Raw genomic sequence first — 22736 nt, 5'->3', positions numbered from 1 at the left:
TAGGCAAACTAAGGCCCAGGGGCCAGATCTAGCCCAATTGCCTTCTAAATCCGGCCCACAGACGGTCTGGGATTCAGCGTGTTTTTACATGAGTAGAATGTGTCCTTTTATTTAAAATGCATCTCTGGGTTATTTGTGGGGTATAGGAATTATTAATATTTTTTTTCCTCCAAAATATAATCTGGCCCCCCACAAGGTCTGTGGGACAGTGGACCGGCCCCACTGAAAAAGTTTGCCAACCCCTGGCCTAGATGGACTGAATATTAATAAATAAATAAAAAGCTGGTCACTGGTTGTCCAACAGACATTTTAACTGAACTTTGATTTCATAGTTTTAGCACACTTTTCTTTCCAATGAGCTTCTTATACACCACTTAGAGATGATTGCAATTAAGTGGTTTATAAAATATTTAAATAAATAAATTACAGGCAGTTTCAGTGAACTGAAAATTACCCTTGTAGATTTATGCAGATGCACAGTCTCTTCTATGCCAAAGACACCTGAAACGTCAGTTAAGTCATAGATAGATAGATAGATAGATAGATAGATAGATAGACAGACCTCTTTTTCTTTTTTGCTTTTTCGGGTTGTGTCTCTCATTTTCATGGTAGCTAAAAAAAGGAGACAGAATTTTTGTCTCTTTCAGTTCCCTAAGTCTTTTTCACACCCTAAAGCAGGGATGGGGAACATATGACTCTCTGAGGTTTGGTTGGGCTACAACTCCCATCACTCCTGACCATCAGCCATACTGACTGGGGCTGATGGCACTTGGAGTCAAACGGTGATGAATAAATAAATAAATGCTCAGATGATAGAGCATGAGACTCTTAATCTTAGAGTCATGGGTTTGAATGCCACATTGGGTGGAAGATTCCTGCATTGCAGGGGGTTGGACTAGTTGAACCTCTTGGTTCCTTCCAGCTCTACAATTCTATTATTTTATGAACATCTGGAAGGACACAGCCCTATATGAACAATAATATGATCTCTATCCCAGTCGTATATGAACAATAGTCAGTCCCAGGGAAATTCATGCAGAGTAACTGTTCAATATCACTGTTTCTCTCCTCTTCTGTAACTCGGAGAACTCATCCTTATCTTCCTTCCACAGGCAAGATCAGGGAAGATCTTTAGCTCCGGGTCCCACCAACAGACTCAAAACTTTGGCTGAGCTTTAAGGTTTCCATCACAATGGGCAGGTTTTCTACTTTACCTGTTCTGGCCTATTGCCTGGCCTGCCTCATCCTGAGAGTCTCCAGTCAGACAGCCGTGAGCTTCAGGAATACCCCCATCCCCTTTGAGGTTCTGGATCAAGATAAAGCTTACAGTCTCATTCAGCCTGGAATATTTACAAACTCCAGAGCCACCACCAACCATTCAGGCAACCTTATTGGAGATGCCATCACAGAGGGCCCACAACTGTCAGTCATGTGTGCTAAGCCGACAGAAATCCGACAGGCCTTCAAGTACATTAACACGTTTGTGTCTTGCACTATCTTCATTGTGGGCATCATTGGGAATTCCACCCTCCTGAGGATCATCTACAAGAACAAATGCATGAGGAATGGGCCTAACGTCCTCATTGCTAGCCTGGCTCTTGGGGATCTGCTCTACATTCTCATTGCCTTGCCCATCAATGTATATAAGGTAAGGCCTCTCTTGGCCAGGGTTGGGAAAGAGGAAGAAAACACCCAAGTTTGGATGAGTTTATTACATCACTGCAATGCAGTGCCTGGGGAATCAAGACTCTTCAGCAATAAACAGTGACCACGAGTTAGGTGACTGCCATATATACTAGGTTGAAGATGGGACCTATCCAGACATTCCAATCCCTTGTGCAAGGAGGGTGAGTGGGAGATGAGGCCCATCATTCCCATTCTTGTTAGCCTCCACAACTTGGAATAATAATAATAATAATAATAATAATAATAATAATAATAATTCATTACTTATACCCCACCCATGAGGCCAGGCCTCCCCAGCCACTCTGGGTGGATATTAAAAATACAATAAAACATCAAACACTAAAAACTTCCCTAAATAGGGCTGCCTTCAGATGTGTTCTAAAAGTCATATAGTTGTTTATTTCCTTGACATCTGGTGGGAGGGCATTCCACAGGGCGGGCGTCACTACTGAGAAGGCCCTCTGCTTGGTTCCCTGTAACCCTTCTTGCAGTGAGGGAACCGCCAGAAGGCCCTTGGCGCTGGAACTCAGTGTCCAGGCTGAACGATGGGGGTGGAGACACTCCTTCAGGTATACAGGACCGAGGCCATTTAGGGCTTTAAAGGTCAACACCAACACTTTGAATTGTGCTCGGAAACGTACTGGGAATCAATGTAGGTCTTTCAGGACTGGTGTAATATGGTCTCGGCAGCTACTCCCACTTGCCAGTCTAGCTGCCACATTCTGGATTAATTGTAGTTTCCGGGTCACCTTAAAAGGTAGCCCCATGTAGAGAGGATAACTTCTGATACAGGAAGACTTTTCTGTTCCTGAGGGTCACCCTGCAGATTCGAAAACCTGGATCTCATGGTGTTCTAGGTTGCACAAGGAAATCCTCCATGAGCAGAACAGGTTGTTTGCTATATATGTTTGCCTCCCTGATCATGAATCACAGTTGGTGCCAGGGCCAGAGCAAGCACACTCATCCCCACTCTACGTGACCTAATTATGAGGGTTATTAGAACACCATATTAGGGGTAGCATGCAACACTAAAAAGATGCTTCTCTTTTGGGTAACATGGGGGATAGGGAAGAAATCTGATTTGGCTCACTTTTTAAGGTGAACCTACCTAATTAACACTTTCTGAAACTGTAACACAGGCATCCTTAGGAATGCTCCAAATTTAGCAGTGCAGTTCTCCAGTCCAACAGTGTGTCTAAGAATGCATATACTAGAATAAAGCATGCATGAAAAAGCACATGTTGTGCAAAATAACATTTTTTTAAAAAAAAATATTTGAGGACATTGTAAAAAATGTGTATGCTAATCAAAACTGTGTATATATGAGCAGAAATTTGCACTGAAATGCTGATGAATTTTCATGACTCCCCCCCCCCCAATAACAAACTTATGTGGAAATTTGGAGAACTGCAGATACGATTGGAAAAACAAACTGAGAGAAACCAAAATTGGAAGATATGCCTATCTGTACCCTCATATTATGTAAATTTGTGTCCTCTTTTCTTATGAGCTATAAGTGCTTGCCGCATGTTGGGGAAGACACAAGCACAGCAGTTTTTTTTCTGTTTTGAGAGTAATTTATTTGGGGGAACATTTAGACACTGGATAACTCCCCTTTTCTCTGAAATGGTATAGAGTGACCATTAACAGATAAGTGAAGTCATGTACACATTGCCATTTAAAGAGGACTTTCCTTGCCCCACCCCTTAATATGACTAGTAAGTCCAGAGCAGGGCTTCTCAAACTTGGGTCTCCAGCTGTTTTTGGACTACAATTCCCATCATCCCTGGCTACTCATCCTGCTGGCTAGGGATGGTGGGAATTGCAGTCCACAAACAGCTAGAGACACAAGTTTAGGAAACCCCAGTCCAGAATCCAAAATTCCCTACTGTACCATGGTGCAGAGATGGGCGGTTCAGAAGCATTTAGGAAAGCTTGGTGTTTATTTCCAAGCAGAAGCATCCCTCTTTGAACTCCTTTCTTAGCCCTGCAGCTGAGGACACAATCAAGCTACTGTTTTGCATCTGAGAGCCAGAAGTTGGTCAGATGTCAGAGAAGCAGCAAAACTCAGCTTTCGCATGAACTCAGCTGGGAAGCCTCCAGTGCAAAATATTTCTGTGAGATGTAACTGTTTGTGCAGGCTGACTTGGATATTTCCAGTTGTTTTGGATGTTAGCCAAGGCACCTCCTGATTACAATTAATCAGGAGGTGCCTTGGTGAGGAGCCAAAACAGTTGTGGACACATGGGATGTGAGTGTAGGGTCTCCTTCATGGGGACTTTGTTTTGAAAGGGCTGCTACTCCTGCTTGCCTTCTCTGAAATTGGTACAGCAGCAACAGCATATACAATCTGACCTTTGGTTCATCTTGCTTAGTATTGTCTACAGTGACTGGCAGGATCCTTCCAGGGGTTCAGGCAGGAGTCTCTCCCAACCCTACCTGAACATGTCAGGGATTGAACCTGCGGCCTTCTGCTTGCAAGGCAGATGCTGTAACCACTAAGCTATGGGCCTTCCCAAGAACTGCCCTCCTCTCTATTTCTAGATGCAAAGGTCTTTGTACATACCTTGACTGACAGAGAAAAGGAACAGAAAGTTGAACAAAATCTTCCCTACGTTAAGAAGAAAGGAGTGGTTTTATGAAAGAGAAAAGATGAGATTAAGTTAGATCTTTAATTTCTCTGCCAATTTTCCATGAAGGAGATGGAAGTAGTTCACAATACAGTGGTACCTCGGGTTAAGAACTTAATTCGTTCCAGAGGTCCGATCTTAACATGAAACTTTTCTTAACCTGAGGTATCACTTTAGCTAATGGGGCTTCCCGCTGCCGCCGCGCTGCTGCCCCACAATTTCTGTTCTCATCCTGAAGCAAAGTTCTTAACCCGAGGTACTATTTCTGGGTTAGCAGAGTCTGTAACCTGAAGCGTCTGTAACTCAAGTTACCACTGTATACAAAATAGAAGCAGCAATCATGAATGCATTTGTAGATTGAATTAACTGAAGCGTAGCGTCCAGATCACAGGAAGTAAGAGTTCAGACTTAGTTCTGCATTTTTTATGCAGCCTAGGGATAAGTAAATCTTTTTCACTTTCTCTCTGTTTCTTACTTTTTCAGTTTTCCAGTCTTAAATTCAGTTCAGATGAATTTCTTCATCAGTCTGCAATTTATTTATTTTTAAAAGAACAATCTTCAAGGAAATTCATCAGCGTTTCTCCTAAAATACACTCCCCCCCCAAAAAACCCATAATGCATTTTTGTATGCTATTTTCACTAACAATCAATTCTATTGTTTTTATGGATCACTGTTGTGATGCCATGATGCCAAAAGTTTTTTATGCCCCCCAGGCCTGGCCCCATTTTATTTATTTTTTATTTTTCACTTTTTAAAATAGTGTTTTTTAGAGGCTGCTTCCATAGGCCCCCTGCTGTGATACTGTGCTGCCACAGGGGTTTTGTGCCATGTGTCCATTTTTAAAATAAAAATAGCAATTAAAAAAATTCAAAATTATTTTTAATTAATTATTATTTTTAATATGCATTTACTGCCCACTCTGAGAAGTAGCCCGCTGTGATGATGCAAGGTCTTTGTGCCCTCAAGCCAGCCCTAATTTTTCTCCATTTGAAAATAACGGTGATGGTCATGGTCATAATTTTACTGACCACTCCCATAGATCCTGCTGAGATTCAGTGGTGCCAAGTGTGCTATGTGACCCCTCCAAGATGAGCATTAGCTCTCTGAAATATACTCGGAGTTGAGAGTGGATTTCATGCACTTTATTCAGCTTATAGTGGTGAAGAGGAATGGAAGTTTCCCCAGAATGTCTGCTTTATATACATTATTTGCACAATGAGCCCCACGTGATCGGCTAATTCTGGGATTCTCCTGTAGGCCAATCAGGTTGCGGATTCACTTCCACCTGGAGCGTGACCTTGGGTGGCTCCTGTGGACCAAGCAGACTGCTGCATTCTGGATCCTATTGTTCTAGGACCAATCAGACTGCTGCATTCTGGATCCTATTGTTCTAGGACCAATCAGACTGCTGCGTTTTGGATCCTAGTCAACTCAGTACATAACACTCTCCATGGTTTCAGATGGGAAATGGACATATTTCAGTAGCAGAGCATCTGCTCTGCATGCAGAAGTCTCCAGGTACAATCCTTAGCTTTTGCACGTAGCGCTGGGAGAGACTCCAGCCCAAAACCCTGGAGTACTGACAGTCAGTGTAGACAATACTGAACTGGATGGGCTAACTGCCTGACTTGGTATAAGGCAGCTTACTCTATTTTAGGTGGGAGTCTTTTCCAGCTTTGCTAGGAGATAATGGAGACTGAAGTTAATGCCTTCTTCGTGCAAAGCATGCACCCTGCCCCTAAGCTCCTGCTGCTACTCAAAGCCCCTGTCTTGCAAGCAACCAGAGTCTGCCTCCTTTCCGTACACCCATGTACACCCATGTACAGCCTGCATGGGCTGGGTGTCGGGAGCACCTTCTCTGACCTTCCGATCACAGGAACGTAGGAACATCAACACAGCATTCCCAAGGAATAGGTCCTGGTGCAGTGGACTCACATTTGATCACGTGAGCACCTGAAACGCAGCAGAGTAACGGAAGCAAAGCTGTGGAGATTTTGTTGCATACCTAATTTATTTCTTCTAATTAAACAAAGAAAAGAACATAACAAACATGTACGAGAGAAACAGCTCTCTCATTCTGCCATCTTGTCTCTAGACAGGTCAAAGAAAAAGACACACAGTGCTAGGGATGGAAGTCTGGAAGAATAGCTTCCTCCCCCTCCTTTAGACAGAAAGTAAAACAAACATGATCTGGTGATCCTTGCAATGGGAGGGATGAAAATGCTGACACCTCCTCCCTGTACCAGGAAGATAAGCAAATGGATTTTTTGTTTTTCTAGCCCAAGCAATTTTTTCCTGGAGCAGTCTAAGGGCTAAAGCAATTCATGACTGCTACCATTTCTATCTTTAAGGGGTGAAATAAGCAATGAATGGGTGGGAATGAATGTTTGAAAGCTTTCCGAAGTGCCATGCACACCAAAAACTAACATCTCAAGGATAAAGATCAGCAGATCCCTTTCCCTGCCTTGACATACTAGCTTTCCATATGCAGGAAGGGTTTTGTTATGAACTGAAGTTCTCACCCTGGGCCAGAGGGGATACTGTAGATAGTTTTCACTCAGATCCACATATGCAAATAAGGAATTGAAAGTGACGTTCAGTGATTGGATAGTTACAGAAAGTTGTTACTGTTGCTTTCTAGTGGAGCTCTATATAAGCAGGTTGGCTGAACGCTTCAGTCCAGTTCTGTTCTGGGCCTGTGAATAAACAAGAGCTGTTTGAAGAATTGCTGTGTTGTCTGATATGTTCACCCACAACTTAACAGGTTTATTATTATTATTATTATTCTGGTCCCATCTGCACTAAACATATAAAGCAGCATCATGCAACTTTAAACAGCCATAGCTTCCCTCCAAAGCATCCTGGGAAGTGTAGTGCTGAGAGCTGTTGGGAGAACCCATTCTCTGCAAAAGCCTGCAGTTCCCAGAGTGCCCTAGAGAACAGGATTGATTGTTAAACCACTGGGAATTGTTGTTCTGGGAGGGGAACAGGGGGTCCTGTAACAGCTCTCTTTGCCCTTAATAAACTACAATTCCCAGGATGCTTGGGGGGGGGGGGACAATGACTGCTGAAATAGTATCTTAGCCCTTTAAATGTATGGTGCAGATGGAGCCTGTCATACCCATTAGACCCATTGAAATGGACTGAGGACCATTTATTTCAGTGGGTCTACTCTATGACTAATGTTGGCTATCACCTATGGTCCGAGAATGGCTAATTTTAACTGTTTCCCATGGCTTAGAACTTCAAGCTGAGTTACTCATGGAAGTTCATTCCTGCACCAAAGCTCAAAGTCTTAATAGGTTGTGTATGACAACTGTTCTATAAACTGGATAAGTTGTTCAGGACCTAACACAAAGAGGAAATCTCATTCTGGTTGTTGAATGGAATATCCTAACTGTTACGCAATTTATTTCATTAATCCATATTTTATTATTTGCTGTATCCGTGTAATCCAATATTTAGCGTGAACTGAAACAAAACTTCCCAGTCTAATTCAAAGTAAACCAGTCTGGTAATCAAATTTCCAAGACAGCTGATTCACTGATTTAAGAGCTTTTTAAAAAAGGAAAGAGGAACTTCCTCAGCCAGCAAATCATTTCTGAACATGTAAGGAGAGCTTTCATAAATTCTTCTAACAGTTTTCAAAACTGAGATGTTTTACCTTTATAACTATTTTGTTTCCAAAGTTCATTCATCTAATGATCAGAAATTATTTTCTGCTTTTCAGCTGACATTCTTCAAAATACAGCTGACTGATATTTTACATATTTTTTACATGAGCAGAACACTTGCATTTCATACAAGAACTTACAGATTTATTTTTTTCTAGGGAAGAGACTACACATAGCCAGAATGGTATTGTTGGACTCATAGGGACTCATAGGGATGCGGGTGGCGCTGTGGTCTAAACCACTGAGCCTCTTGGACATGCTGATTGGAAGGTTGGCAGTTTGAATCCCCACAGCGGAGTGAACTCCCGTTGCTCTTTCCCAGCTCCTGCCAACCTAGCAGTTTGAAAGCATGCCAGTGCAAGTAGATAAATAGGTACCTCTGTGGCGGGAAGGTAAATGGCATGTCCATGCGCTCTGGCTTCCGTCACGGTGTCCCGTTGCACCAGAAGTGGTTTAGTCATGCTGGCCACATGACCTAGAAAGCTGTCTGTGGACAAACACCGGCTCCCTCGGCCTGAAAGCGAGATGAGCGCTGCAACCCCATAGTCACCTTTGCCTGGACTTAACCGTCCAGAGGTCCTTTACCTTTTATCCATCCTTAGTTGGACTCAGTAGTGACTGATGCCCATTGTGACTGGTCCTCCACAGTCCCTCCCCCCATTCACTACTGCCTGTGGCACTTCAGATGTGATTGGGCTCTGACTCTCATCAGCCAGAGCTACAGCAGCCAATGGTAAGGCACACTAGAAGCTGCAATGAAGAAATATCTAGAGGGCCACAGATTCCCCGTCTGTAAACTAGATAAACCAATTGTCTGACTCTGTATGAGGCCTTTTTATATGTTCATTAAAGTGATCTTGTACAGAGCAGTTGCTGCACCACTGAGGCCCCCATGTTTGCTACTAGGGCGAGGGGAAGTTTAGCATTTTTGTGTAGCATTTTGTTGTTGGCTAGCTTTGAATGGATGGGCATCAATTCAGCCTAGAACACCTACACAACAGAAAAAGGTGATACAGTGGTGAAAGTGAAGAATGGGACTGTAGACTACAACCAAGGAACATTTTTGAATATTAAAAAGTACTCCGGGCAACCAGAAAGCCGGGGGTGGGCACCAAATTGTCAAAGGCTGATGCCCCTACACATGCAAAGAAATGAGTACAAAGTTATAAGAATCCAGTTCTCCACTGAGATGGCATGCTGATGATGTGCTTCCTCTCTTTCAGCTGCTTGCAGAAGACTGGCCTTTTGGTGTGCAGGTGTGCAAATTGGTGCCTTTCATTCAGAAGGCCTCCGTTGGCATCACAGTCCTCAGCCTCTGTGCTCTCAGCATAGACAGGTAACAGACCACCTTTGTTGCCTCCTGTCAAGCCATTCACTTAGCCAGCCCTACCTATGCAATTCATTGACCCTCTTCAGTCTTCCCTGAAGACTGTGGTGGATAATCTTTTCAGCCCAGTGGAGCTACACTGTCTTTAGAGGAGGAATGTGGTCCTGCAGATGTTGCTGGGCTGAAACTTCCACCTTCAACTCCCCTGCTGTATTTTCTCCATGCAGTGTGTGGGAGTTTTCAGATGTGAGCAAAAGATTCCTGTGCAGCAGGGAGGTTGGACTAGATGACTCTTGTGGTCCCTCCCAACTCTACAGTTCTATGATTCCATGATTCCATTTGCTTTTTCTTGGGCTGCTCATGGCAGGTATAGAGCTGTGGCCTCTTGGAGCCGGATTCAAGGGATTGGCATCCCCATGTGGAAGGCTGTTGAGGTGACCCTAATCTGGGCAGTGGCGATCATCCTAGCTGTCCCTGAAGCCATTGCTTTTGACTTGGTGGAACTGAATTACCGTGAACAGACGCACTGGGTCTGCATGCTGGCCGCTGAACAGAAATCCAGCTTCATGACGGTATGTTCTCTCTTGTTCAGCCAGATGATTTGAACAACCAAGGGAAGGGATGGACCAGTCTGTCAATTACAGCTTCTCATTTCCCCTGTTTTAAATTCAGCTCCCCACATTTCTCCATCAGCCTGTGAATTCTTATTTTTTAAAACAGTTCTCATAGAAATTCACCAGCTTTTTTTTGGTGCAATTTCCCCCTTGTTTACACATTTTTATATGCAATTTTCCCTAATACAAATATTGTTGCATATCAGGGGGATTGAGGTTGGATTAGATTACCCTTGTGGGCCCTCCCAACTCTACAACCCTATGATTCCATGATTGTGGTTTGGTTTTTTCCTTTTTTTTTTTAAAGAATATTTATTCCAATTTTACAATTACAAAAAAAGAAAAAGTATAAAAAAAAGAAACACAAACCACATACATCTTATAAAAAACAGATAATAAAAAAGAATAAGAAAAACAGAAAATCACAGTAAAAAAAAGAAAAAAGGAAATAACAAAAAACATATTTGACCATTACAAACCATTTTCCCATTTGCTTATTTCCATGACTTCCTCTCACCTCCCTGCTTTGTATTCTAGTTTAAATCGTATCTCCAGCAAATCCTTCTAACCTTCTTTTCTTTTGCTTATTTTAACATTCGAAAGTATTTAATTCTCCTCTATCCTCATTTTACACTTCATATTTACTTATTCCATTATACCCTGTCTGCCAAAACGGTCTAATATTCTTCTCCAACCTTTTTCTAACATTCTTTTATATTGCAGTGTTTCTGAAGATATATTTTAAATTTTTTCCAGTCTTCTTCCATCAACCCTTCTTCCTGGTCTCAAATTCTGCCGGTCATCTCAGCCAGTTCCATATAGTCCATCACTTTCCTCTGCCATTCTTCTCGGGTAGGCAATTCTTGTGTCTTCCAGTATTTCCCAATGAGTATTCTTGCCGCTGCTGTCGCATACATAAAAAAATTCCTGTCTTCCCTTCTCACCAATTGGCCGACCATGCCCAAGAGGAAAGCCTCTGGTTTCTTCACAAAAGTGTATTTCAATACCTTTTTTAATTCATTATATATCATTTCCCAGAAGGCCTTGATCTTTGGGCACGTCCACCAAAGGTGAAAAAACGTACCTTCATTTTCTTTACATTTCCAACATTTATTATCAGGCAAATGATAGATTTTTGCTAGCTTGACTGGGGTCAAGTACCACCTATATATCATTTTCATTATATTTTCTCTTAAGGCGTTACAAGCCGTAAATTTCATACCTGTGGTCCATAACCGTTCCCAGTCGGCAAACATAATATTATGCCCAACATCTTGTGCCCATTTAATCATCGCAGATTTAACCATTTCATCCTGTGTATTCCATTTCAACAGCAGATTATACATTCTTGACAGATTTTTAGTTTTAGGTTCTAACAATTCCGTTTCCAGTTTAGATTTATCCTCCTGGAAACCAATCTTTTTATCTAGGTTAAAAACCTCCCTTATTTGATAGTAGTGAAGCCAATCTCGAACTTTAGTTTTTAATTTATGAAAGCTCTGCAATTTTAATTTATCTCCAACTTGTTCTAAAATTTCACAATATTTTGGCCAATTTGTCTCCATATTTGTTTTTTTCAATGCCTTTGCCTCCATTGGTGACAGCCACCTTGGTGTTTTACTTTCCAACAAATCCTTATATCTCACCCAGACATTAAACAATGCTTTCCTGACAATATGATTCTTAAAGGCCTTATGCGCTTTAACTTTATCATACCATAAATATGCATGCCATACAAACACATTATCAAAACCTTCTAGGTCCAAAATGTCCACATTTTCAAGAAGTAGCCAATCTTTCAGCCAACAAAAGGCGGCTGATTCATAGTAAAGTTTAAGGTCTGGCAGGGCAAATGCCCCTCTTTCCTTCGCATCTGTTAATATCTTAAATTTTATTCTAGGTTTTTTGCCCTGCCAGATAAATTTGGAAATATCTCTTTGCCACCTCTTGAAACAGTCCATTTTGTCCACAATTTGTAATGTTTGAAACAAAAACAACATTCTAGGCAATACATTCATCTTTATCGCTGCAATTCGGCCTAACAATGATAACTTCAATTTTGACCATATTTCTAAATCCTTCTTCACTTCTGACCAGCATTTTTCATAATTATCTTTAAACAGATTCACATTTTTGGCAGTCATATTCACCCCTAGATATTTCACTTTATTAACAATTGTTAATCCTATCTCTTTCTGAAACCTCTCCTTCTCAATCTCTGTAAGATTTTTCTCTAATACCTTAGTTTTCATCTTGTTTAATTTGAAACCTGCTACTTGACCAAATTCTTGGATTAATTGTAATACTCTTTTTGTGCTAGCTTCTGGCTCCTGTAGTGTCAAAACTAAGTCATCAGCAAAAGCTTTCAATTTATACTGTTTAGCTCCGAGTTGTATACCTTTAACCAATTGGTCTTTTCTGATCATATTGAGCAAAACCTCCAGGACCGATATAAAAAGCAATGGGGAGATTGGGCAACCCTGTCTTGTTCCTTTCTCTATCTTAAATTCTTCTGTAACTATGTTATTCACAATAAGCTTGGCTTTTTGTTCCGAGTAAATTGCACCTATACCATTTTCAAAACTTTGACCTACCCCCATCCCCTGCAAATTTTTCTTCATAAAACTCCAAGAAATATTGTCAAACGCTTTCTCTGCATCTACAAATATTAAAACAGCTTTAGTGTTGATATTAACTTGCAATTTTTCCAGAATATTAATAATATTCCTAGTATTATCTGACAAATGTCTCCCAGGGAGAAAGCCCGCCTGGTCTTTATGAATCTCTTTTACCAATACATTTTTTAATCTTTTAGCCATAATTTCCGCAAAAATTTTGTAATCCACATTTAGTAGGGATATGGGACGGTAGTTCTTCAACTGTGTCTTCTCCACTTTGGTTTTTGGTATAAGTGTAATATATGCTTCTTTCCACGACTCGGGTGCTTTTCCTCCCCGTAGTATTTCATTGCAAAGTTCTTTCAACGGTTGCAATAACCGTTCTTTCAGAGTTTTGTAGTACTTTGCAGTTAGTCCATCCGGCCCTGGAGATTTGCCCAATTTCATATTCTGAATGGCTCCTTCCACCTCTTGATCAGATATTGTAGAGTTTAATATTGATTTACTCTCTTGAGATACTTTTTGTAATCCATTGTTTTTCAAAAATCGGTCAATGTCTAATTCTTTCTGAGTCTCCTGCGTATATAACTGTTTAAAATAGTTCTGAAAGCACTTCCGAATCTCTCCAGGATTCTGTATGTTCTTCCCTTCTACTACCAAGTTCGTGATCGTATTCAGCTTTTGTCTTTTTTTCATTTGCCAGGCCGTGGTTTGGTTTTTTCCTGGGCTGGTCATGGCAGGTACCAAGCTGCATTTTTTGTATGCTATTTTCACAAATGTGTACATTTACACACACACTTTAGTTTATGAATTTATTTATTATTTTACACATTATTTGGATGGAGAACTGCATTCCTAAAATTTGGACCATTGGGAAATTTGAACAATGGCTGTGTTTTGCATATTGCTTCGGAAAATGTGACTTGTGTAAATTTGCCATTAAATGCAAACTGAATCAAAGTGTGTATTCTTATGTTAAAAGTGTGCCCCAAATGCATACAATAAGATGATTCCATTTGCTTTTTCCTGGGCTGCTCATGGCAGGTATAGTGCTATGGCCTCTTTGAGTCGGATCCAAGGGAATGCATACAATGCGTACAATGAGATGGAGCAGGGCAGAATAGCATGCAGTTAACATAACATAAGAACATAAGAATAGCACTTGATTTCTTGGAGAAATCAGGCCAAAGGAGCCCCATTTGGTCCAGCCTCCTTTTCTCACAGTGGCCAGCCAAATGTGCACAAGATGCCCGAAAACAGAACCTGAGCACAACAGCACCCTCCCCTCCTGCAGCTCCTAGCAACTAGTATTCAGAAGCATTACTGCCTCTGACATTGGAGGCAGAGTATAGTCATCATAGCTAGTACCCATTGATAGCCAATGGGATGCAATGGCACATCATGGGAGGGAAGGGGGTGGAACAGCTCAGCAACTGAATGCCAGTGAAACCAGAACATGGTGGAATCAAAGGCTCAGTCCATCTCTGGTCTTCATGTGTTCCACAGGTGGCATAGGGACAAAAGTCCCCAAGGCAACCCCACCCTCCACACAACAGCTAACAGCTCCCTTGGAGAGGCAGCTGCTTTCATACCTTCCTTCCCTTCCATCTGCAGTTCTACAAGGATGTGAAAGATTGGTGGCTTTTTGGCTTCTACTTCTGCCTGCCTCTGGCCTGCACTGGCGTCTTCTATTCCCTCATGTCATGTGAGATGCTGAGCAAGAGGAATGGCATGAGGATAGCACTCAACGACCACATGAAACGGGTGAGGTCCCCCAACCAAGGCTCAAGGGAACAAACCCTGTTCCTTAGCTTAGATGCAAGGAATGACGTCAGGCCACCAGACCATACGGCCAGGCTTTGCCTGCTCTGTCTGGCAGTGGCTTTCATAAGAAAATAAGAAGAGCTGTGGTAGATCAGGCCAAAGGCCAATCTGGTGTTGTCACATGGGTCAACCAGGTGCCTATGGAAAGCTCATAAGCAGGAACTGAGTGCAAGGTGCCCAGAAGATGTCCTGCTAACTGAAATCTCTTTCATTGCAATAGGGAGCCTGTGACTCTATGGGCGTGTTTGGGCTCCACTGCCCATCGTCTGTGCTCATTGCCTGTATCTGGGGTAGAGGGAGTTTAACAATATCTGGAGAGCCACAGCTGGAGATGCCAGGGAATGAACATCTGAATGAATAGTGGCCTGTCCTCTGAATTTTAGTAGTATGCTCTGATACAGAGGTGGGCTTTCTGGTTGGACAGCCTGTCTCCCTCATGCAACTGGTGAAATATGAACATCCTTCCCTTGATTCCATTCCTGGCATGCAGGACTCCGGGGGTGTTCTGGATATTCCCTAATACCAGAATATAGCACTCATCTGAAGAGCTAAGATCGTGCAGTGGTTAGACAGTTCCTTAGCTTTCATGAGGTTGTTGTGGAGATTAAGAGAGGAGGTGGGGATCTGTGCATGCCACCTTGAGCTTCTTGGAGAAAAATGTGGTCTATAAATGCAATAAAAAATAATAATTCCAGAAAGTGATTCCATCACAGCTTCTTGTCTTCTGGAAGAGTCAGTTCAGACTTCAGGCTGGACTATTATTATTATAACTATTATTATTATTAATCACTGGAACTGTCTGAAGTCCTGCATTTGTGGGCACAGTAGCATAGTAAAGCAACTCCTTGGTCTCTGCCTCTGTACATCACTCAGCAAATAGCTGAACTTTCGGCTCATAATAGTGCAGGATGAACAACAGAGAAACCGGGGTGTGAAACAGCAATGGGGAGGAGAAAGACAGGAAAAGACATGGCTTGGGTGTGAAGAATGGGGTTGATGGTATTTATTGATGTCTTTACCATATTATACACATGCTCAAGTCATCTTTGCCTTTTATTGCTCCTTCATTCATTAACTTCAATGACTGGACTGCTGGTATTCCAGCGCCGGGAAGTGGCCAAGACAGTGTTCTGCCTTGTGGTGATATTCGCCCTCTGCTGGCTACCTCTCCATCTCAGCAGGATCCTTAAGAAGACCATTTATAGTCAACAAGACGCTGATAGGTGTGAACTGCTTAGGTAAGCTCAATATCAGAAGCTCCTTATTTTCTTCTTGGTGGTGGAAGAGATCTCTACCCTCCCTGAAATTAAAGAGGCCATTTCCAGTGTTAGAAATACAGGGAACCACTTCATACTGATTTGGACCACTGGTTCATCTAACTCAGTATTGTCCACATTACTCTTAACTAAAAGCAAGATGTATGGGTGGTCCATACGGTGATATGGTGTAAGGGGTGAAGGAATGCAAGAGGTATAAGGGGATCCTCCAACATATAGGGCTTTCAGACTTACTCATGAGCTGTTGATAATGCATTTTGATCACTGAGATTTCCAGGCAAGACCAGTGCCAAACATTGGCATTGCTGGGTACCTTATGCTGGCCCAGACCTCTGCTGGGAACCCACTGCCAAACTGGAGACTCCCAGGGCACAGGAAGTTGCCTTTATACCAAGTCATACTATTTGCCCATTTAATCCAGCACTGCCAACTCTGGCAGGCAGCAGCTCTACCGAGTACCAAACAGAGGTCTTTACAATTACCCGCTATCTGATAATCTTAAGAGGAGACAACAGGGGGTTGAACCTCACACCATTGACATATGAGGCATGTGCTGTCAGCCACAGCCCTTTCTACTAAGTTTGCATGCCAGTGGCCATAAGAATTGTCAAAGGATTGAAACATGCAGCTGCCATCATGCTCCCTTCTGACAGCACTGACTCTCCATTCTCTTCTCCACTCCAGCTTCCTTCTGGTCATGGATTACTTTGGCATCAATATGGCTTCGCTCAACTCCTGCATCAACCCCGTGGCTCTCTATTTTGTCAGCCGGAAGTTTAAGAATTGCTTTCAGGTAGGATTGGGATTGTGCTTATGGAGGTGCAGAGGAAATGCCCAAGTGCCCCAGCCAAGTTGTTACTGGGACAAGGAGGAGAAAATTTTATTGGGGCTAATTCTCTCTCTCTAGTGCAGATGTCATTATTGTTATTGTTATATTTTATTACTGAGCCTTCACCCTAGGGCAGGTTATGATCCAAACACATTAATATTAAAACAAAATACTGCACAATATTATGAACAGATGTTGCTGAACTACAACTGCCATCATCATAGATTTCACAGAACTGTAGAGTTGGATGGGACCCTGAAGGTCATCTTTTCCAACCCCCTGCATTATAGGAACCCTGCCCATAACCATCTCTGAGTGAGCTCAAACCACTAAAATTCTGATGAACAGCCAGACGCACTGACCCATTGTACCACTGTCATTGACCATTGTCCCTGGGCATTGACCATGCTTGGTGGGACTGGTAGGAGTTGTAGTTCAGTTACATCTGGAGCGCAAAAGAGTTCCCACACCTGCCATCTCAATATATTCTTGTTCTTCAATACATTTGCACATGCAGAACAAGTATCATCAGAAGTAAACATTGCCCAAAGACATTTAAAGTTACCTCTTGGGATTTTTATTTGTTTGTTGCATTTATGACCTGCCTTTCCATTAAAAAAATGTCTAAGGCAATGATCAACAATAAAATCTGCAATAAAATAATATATAACCCTTTTAACAAATAAGCGCCACAATTAATCAGATGAAATATATTAAAGTGCTGTTGCAGTAGAGGCAGTGAGTGAGAGGAACCCAAAGGACTGAAACTGGCACACAGTTTTCTTATCGCAATGTTAATTGAGTCCAAAGGTCAAAAAGCCAGATTTGCAATTTTTTCCAACATCCTGAAAGAAGATCTCAAGGACAGTACAGAATGCAATATTGTCTCCATCTTGGCCTGCCCTTGGTAGTGATGTCCCAGCCTCTCTCTGGGATGGGGACCTTGGCAGAGCCTTTATTTATTCATTACATTTTCAGCCCAACCTTTTCTCCTCCCAAAGAGCTCGTGCTGGCATCTATGGTTCTCTGACTCCTCATTTTATCCTCACAACAACCTTGTGAGGTAAGCTAGACTAAGGAGACAGTGACAGGCCCAAGATCACCCACTGAACTTCATGGCTGAGTGGCTATTTGATCCTGGTCCAACACGCTAGCCACCACACCCTGCAGGTTTGTCATCTTCCTAGGGCTGTAGTGTAGGGTGGTTCTTCAGAAGCCCTAAACATCTCTGGTTTCTTTCTCACAGTCATGCCTTTGTTGCTGGTGCCAGAGACCAGCTCTTGGCATTGCACCAACAGATGACAAGGGCTCTGTTGGGAAGTGGAAAGCCAACGGGCAAGAATTGGGCCTTGATCGGAGCAGCTCCCACCTGAAGTACAGCTCTTCGTAGACGAGGGGATAAAGAAGAGGAGGGTCCACCAGGACTATGGAGATGGCCAACCTGATTTTCCTTGTGGTTCCTCTTCAACTTCTCTGCTTTATTCTGGAAGGAACTGGCAGTTTCACCACCCAGCCCTTTGAAAAGGTCTTGCTCACCTGATGTTCCTTAGCCCCTTATTAGTTCCTTAATTAATCCACCCAATTAATGAATCTTTCTCTTTCTAAACAGCAGAATCCCTCATAAAAATAAATGGCAGGTTGGAGCAGACCATAGGCGCTTATAGTCTAGAGGTGGGGAAATTTGGGCCTCTCTGGCTGGTTGTTGATGCTCTCCCATGCTACACACCCCAATAGCCTTGCTTTGCACCCTCCTTGGCAGCTTTTGCCTACTGAGAATGAGTCCCTGAATGAACTGTGATTGCGCTCCTTACCTGCCTGGATGGAGAGAGAGATGAGTAGGGGTGAGTGTGTGAAACCTTTTAAACATGTGTTGCTGGAAAGTAGCCTACTGTACAAAGATAAGAGTCAAATTCATTCTTCTGCCCACTTTTGCTGCCCATTTGCATGTGGCCCCTGTAAGGTTGCCTACTGGCGAATGTGGCCCTTGAGCTGAAAAAGATTCTGCACCCAAAGATGCAGTTGATGTATTAGGTTCCAATTTTCCCTGGATATCAAATAAGGGCACAGTTGGAGAGAGGGAGGACATGGAGAACAGGAAAGCAGAAGGGATGTGGTTCTGGAAGGGACAGAAGGCTGGAAAGGAACTGGACAATATAGCAGATTCCCTGCTCCCTCTTGCCTAAAGCCCGGTGGGTAGATCTGTAGCTAGGGATGGGAGGGAGAGAAATCTTATTCAATTCATGTTTAAAGCCAAATCTATCAAATTCACAACATCTGAAGCAGTATAAGAACCAAAACACAGCTGTCCTTCTGAATTTGCATGTGTCCAGATTCTCCAGTCAGTTCTGCAGCCAAACAGTGTTTACAAAAATGCATGTATCGGGGGGGAAGTGTGCATAAAAATTGAATATATTAGTGAAGATAACATAAAAAATGCATGTGTTAGTCAAAACTGAAGGCAAAAATGTGTTTATTAGGCACTAATACACTGAAGGAATTTCATAAGAATTCTTTTGGAAAAGATTTTTGCAAATTGCTGCATAAATGTGGGAAACTGAACTTAAGATGGGGAAAATGAGAAAGTGAAAGAACTAAAACTGAGAGTTATTTCCATCCCTATCCGTAGCAGAGCAGACTGTGTGGCTACGGATTGGGGTGAAGTGGTGGTAGATTTCCTGCTATGGTCCGTGCCTCTCCTACTTCCCCCTTTCACCCCTAGTCATTCCTACACTCCCAGGTTTCTATCTTGCACATGTGCAGGTAGGGATGAGGGAGAAATTTGATTTCATTCACATTTAAAGGCAAACTTACTTGACTCATACTTTCTGAAACAGTAGGTGAATTGAAACTCAGCCCTCCTTCACAATATTGGCAAGTCTCTAAATTCTGCAGCAGTTTTTCACCCACGTTTAATTTAACACACACCCATAAACATGATAATAGCATACAAACATGTGTTACATTAATGGGAATTGCTTTGCAAAAAAATGTGTGTATCAAGCAAGATTGCTTACAAATATGTGTATATGAGCAGAAATTCACAATGAAATGCAGAAGAATTTTCATGCAGATTTTTTTTTTTAATGCTAACTGATATGTAAATAGGGAGAACTGAACTTGAGGTTAGGAAATGTGTTCTTGGACTATTGTACTGCCTTTTCAATGGAAGACAGAGTTGCATGTATGTATAGAAAACCTCTGATTCCAATATAGCTGGCTGCAATCATTATCTGTTGCTCCACCCACTTTTGTCTCTGGCCCCACCCACTCCTGGCATGTAGGCCTTGGAAGGTTAGCCAAGACGGAATGGGGTCCTAAGGCTGAAAAAGGTTCCTCACATTCTTCTTCTTCTTTAGCAATCACATGTAGCCAAGTAGGACTGTCTTCTATAAACAAGGTTTTAACAGTGAGTCTGTAAGTGACAGTGGAGGCCAATTCTGGATCCACATGTCCTTCCACAGTGGGGGCATAGGTTTCCGGGCGGGAGTTGATCATATACACATGGACAATACCAATGCTCCACCTACTGTCACATCACTTCCAGAATATGGGTGGTATTTAAATACAGTCGTACCTTGGTTTTCTAACAGATTAGTTCTCAAATGTTTTGGCTCCCGAACGCCGCAAACCAGTGATTGTTCTGGTTTGAGAACTATTTTTGGAAGCTGAACATCCGACGGGGCTTCCAATTGGCTGCAGGACCTTCCTGCAGCCAATCAGAAGCTGCACTTCAGTTTCTGAATGTTTTGGAAGTCAAACGGACTTCTGGAACAGATTCTGTTCAACTTCAAAGGTACCACTGTATGTTTTATTCAGAGTGGCTCTATTGAAATAAACATATGTAATTTAATTATGTCCATTCATTTCAATGGATCTACTCTGAGTAAAACATAGTTGAATGCTGCTCTGCATATGTGACATCACTTCTTGTGAGCTGAAGCCACCAAGAAAGCAAAATATGAGATTGGAATGGGAATGCCTCTCCCACTATAATGCTTTTGTGATCCACCATAGTCATTTTGTTTCATCAGCTTCTTTTCACCTCTTCTCCTGGACTACTTGGCTCTGAAGATAGCTCAGTCTTCTTTATTTTGGGTTTTGCTACCCTGCTGGTGTTTCAGTGCTTACCTATGTGAGTGTTTGTGTAGACAGTAGCTTATTTCTCATGCATGTATATATTATATATTGTACAGAAAACCATGTAAGCTTTCGGACTTCAATAAGGTAACTGTGAAACAGTTACAGAATCTATTCGATATTAAGTCTTCAGTCCTATGCTCACTTAGCATTTAACTCAGTGGGATTTGCTTCTGAGTTATATATAATGAGTTCATATAATCACAGTACAAGTAAACTCTTAAGGGCTGTATCCAGTGACGCTGACCCATAGAAATTAATGGACACTGCTAATTTAGCTCCAGTAATTTCAGTTGGCCTACTCCAAGTAGGATTTCGTTGGATACATTCCTAAGCTTCTGCTAGACAAGATAGTGCTGTGATTTAAGAATGACAAGCAGCTGTAATTTGCTACAATATGACTGGTTTCCATTCACATCAGGTAGCTGTTCAAGGGTACCAATGAGATTTGAACCTGTTACATTTGTGAATGTGATCAACTCATGCGCTGGTGACCAGCACCACACCTGGGCCTCCTTTTCCAAGTATTTTGAAAAGGATTTCTTTGCAACAGAATGAATGCATCATAATTTTGGGTTGTGACTCAATTCTGTAGTGTATGTAGCCGTGATCTATAGTATGCTGAATTTCAATTAAAAGTTCATTGACTGTGCCTCAAACTTTTTTCTGGCTAATATGCTGACTGGAAGTTGCAAGCATTAGTAGTAATGGCAGAAGGCCTTAGCCATCCCCATCCATACTATAAGCCAACCACTTCCTAGTTGCCTGGATATAATTTATTCTATTTGTCTGTTTGTGATGGCTGGGTGCAAGGGCTTTTGCATAACTAGCTGGAAATAGCACCACCCATTCTGCAAGGAGGTACCCACAGATGTCGGGAACTTCAAGCTTTACAAAAGTACAGAATGTGAGGTTGGGGGACCTGAGGCAGGAGCACCCAAAGAACAGAGTGTTCAACACAAATAGTATACAAAGTGGCCATGGAATGCTGGCTGGTTGGGTCAGAGAACTGGGTGCTGGGTTGCACTGCCTCAGATACATCTCTCCCAAAGAGGGGGAAATACATCTGGAAGGTCGGGAGTGGAGGCTGGTCCATTAGGGAAAATAGATCACTGCCTCACAAACTCAACCTGCTTTCTTATTTGCAGCCAGTTCAGAGGGTGGCTCTGGCTGTGTGCTTCCTCCTTCTTAGCCTTGGTGTACCCCTTGCAAAGTTCAGCAGGTTGGGGAGGAAACTAGAAACTGTCAAATCTGCCTGCTGTTGGTTCTGGCTCCACCTGCTGTTGGGTTCCTTCCTTTCCACCCAACCAGATGCAATGAGCAACAGCCACCACTGGTTGGGCGATTTTGCATCCCTTCCCAGCAGTTGTGCACTCAGCCTGAAGTCATTATCCTGCATCTGTTTTGCACAAAAAAGAAAACCCTTGCAGGGAGGAAGTCACCATGCTGCAGTTCTGCCAAGTCGTCAACTTTGTCGCAGTCTTCCAAGAAGTCTTCCAAGAAGTCACTTCCTCAGCAGAAGTGAATGTGAAATACTAACTTGAAGAACTAGGAAGGAGCGATATTCAGAAATACCTGGGTCTAGCTTGCTTCCTGACCTAACATCTGCATAAGCAAAGCACACCATCAAGCCACCTCCAGGGCCATGTTGGTCAATTTGTAGGTGAAGGAACAATTGTACGGCAAATGGTGACATTCATACCCCTGTCATTCTCCCAGCTCAGTGTGAATAAAATATTTCCCTATATGAAAGATTTAGAGGGATTCTTATTAATGGTTACATGGGCCTGGAAATCTACTAAATACTTCATACTGCTATCTAATTCATCCCTCTCGTATGTGCCTCTGGAGAATGCAAACATAGTGCAGACAATCCCATGAGCCCCAGTGGCTGACATGGGAAGGAGAGAGTATGCTCAGCACGTACCATGTAATTGCTGGGCTTATCTGAACATGTTTTAAGCTGCCATACAGAGTCCAGAACAATGTCTCATGAGAAAAATCGTAAACAGATTGTGGGTTAATTTTGTTGCACAACAGACTGCATGTGCACCCTGTTGTGCAGTAAGCTTTCACTATCACAGCTGATTGGATTCCTCTTCTGTGCAACACTGACACT

General features: G+C 42.4%; 1 protein-coding gene across 1 annotated transcript; it reads left to right on the top strand.

Moving 5' to 3' along the window:
- The first annotated feature begins 1116 nt into the window (after positions 1 to 1116).
- On the top strand, positions 1117 to 21276 carry LOC308468828 (endothelin receptor type B-like). Its single transcript, XM_080991295.1, has 7 exons — positions 1117 to 1648; positions 9215 to 9327; positions 9686 to 9890; positions 14165 to 14314; positions 15479 to 15612; positions 16336 to 16444; positions 17727 to 21276. The coding sequence occupies exons 1-7, from the start codon at positions 1193 to 1195 to the stop codon at positions 17868 to 17870; spliced, it is 1311 nt and encodes a 436-aa protein (XP_080847421.1). The 5' UTR covers positions 1117 to 1192; the 3' UTR covers positions 17871 to 21276.
- The last annotated feature ends 1460 nt before the right edge of the window (positions 21277 to 22736 follow it).

This window comes from Podarcis pityusensis (assembly GCF_964106645.2).
Source record: "Podarcis pityusensis genome assembly, chromosome: Z".
In the NCBI taxonomy this organism is placed as follows: Eukaryota; Metazoa; Chordata; class Lepidosauria; order Squamata; family Lacertidae; genus Podarcis; species Podarcis pityusensis.
The sequence above is the reverse complement of the archived record's forward strand: the minus strand, read 5'-3'. Positions and strand labels throughout refer to the sequence as shown.

Coding starts and splice junctions, on each gene's coding strand:
- LOC308468828 (XM_080991295.1), top strand. CDS start 1,193: ATGGGCAGGTTTTCTACTTTACCTGTTCTGGCCTATTGCCTGGCCTGC. Junction 9,328..9,685: donor TGTGCTCTCAGCATAGACAG/GTAACAGACCAC, acceptor TGCTCATGGCAG/GTATAGAGCTGTGGCCTCTT. Junction 9,891..14,164: donor AGAAATCCAGCTTCATGACG/GTATGTTCTCTC, acceptor TTCCATCTGCAG/TTCTACAAGGATGTGAAAGA.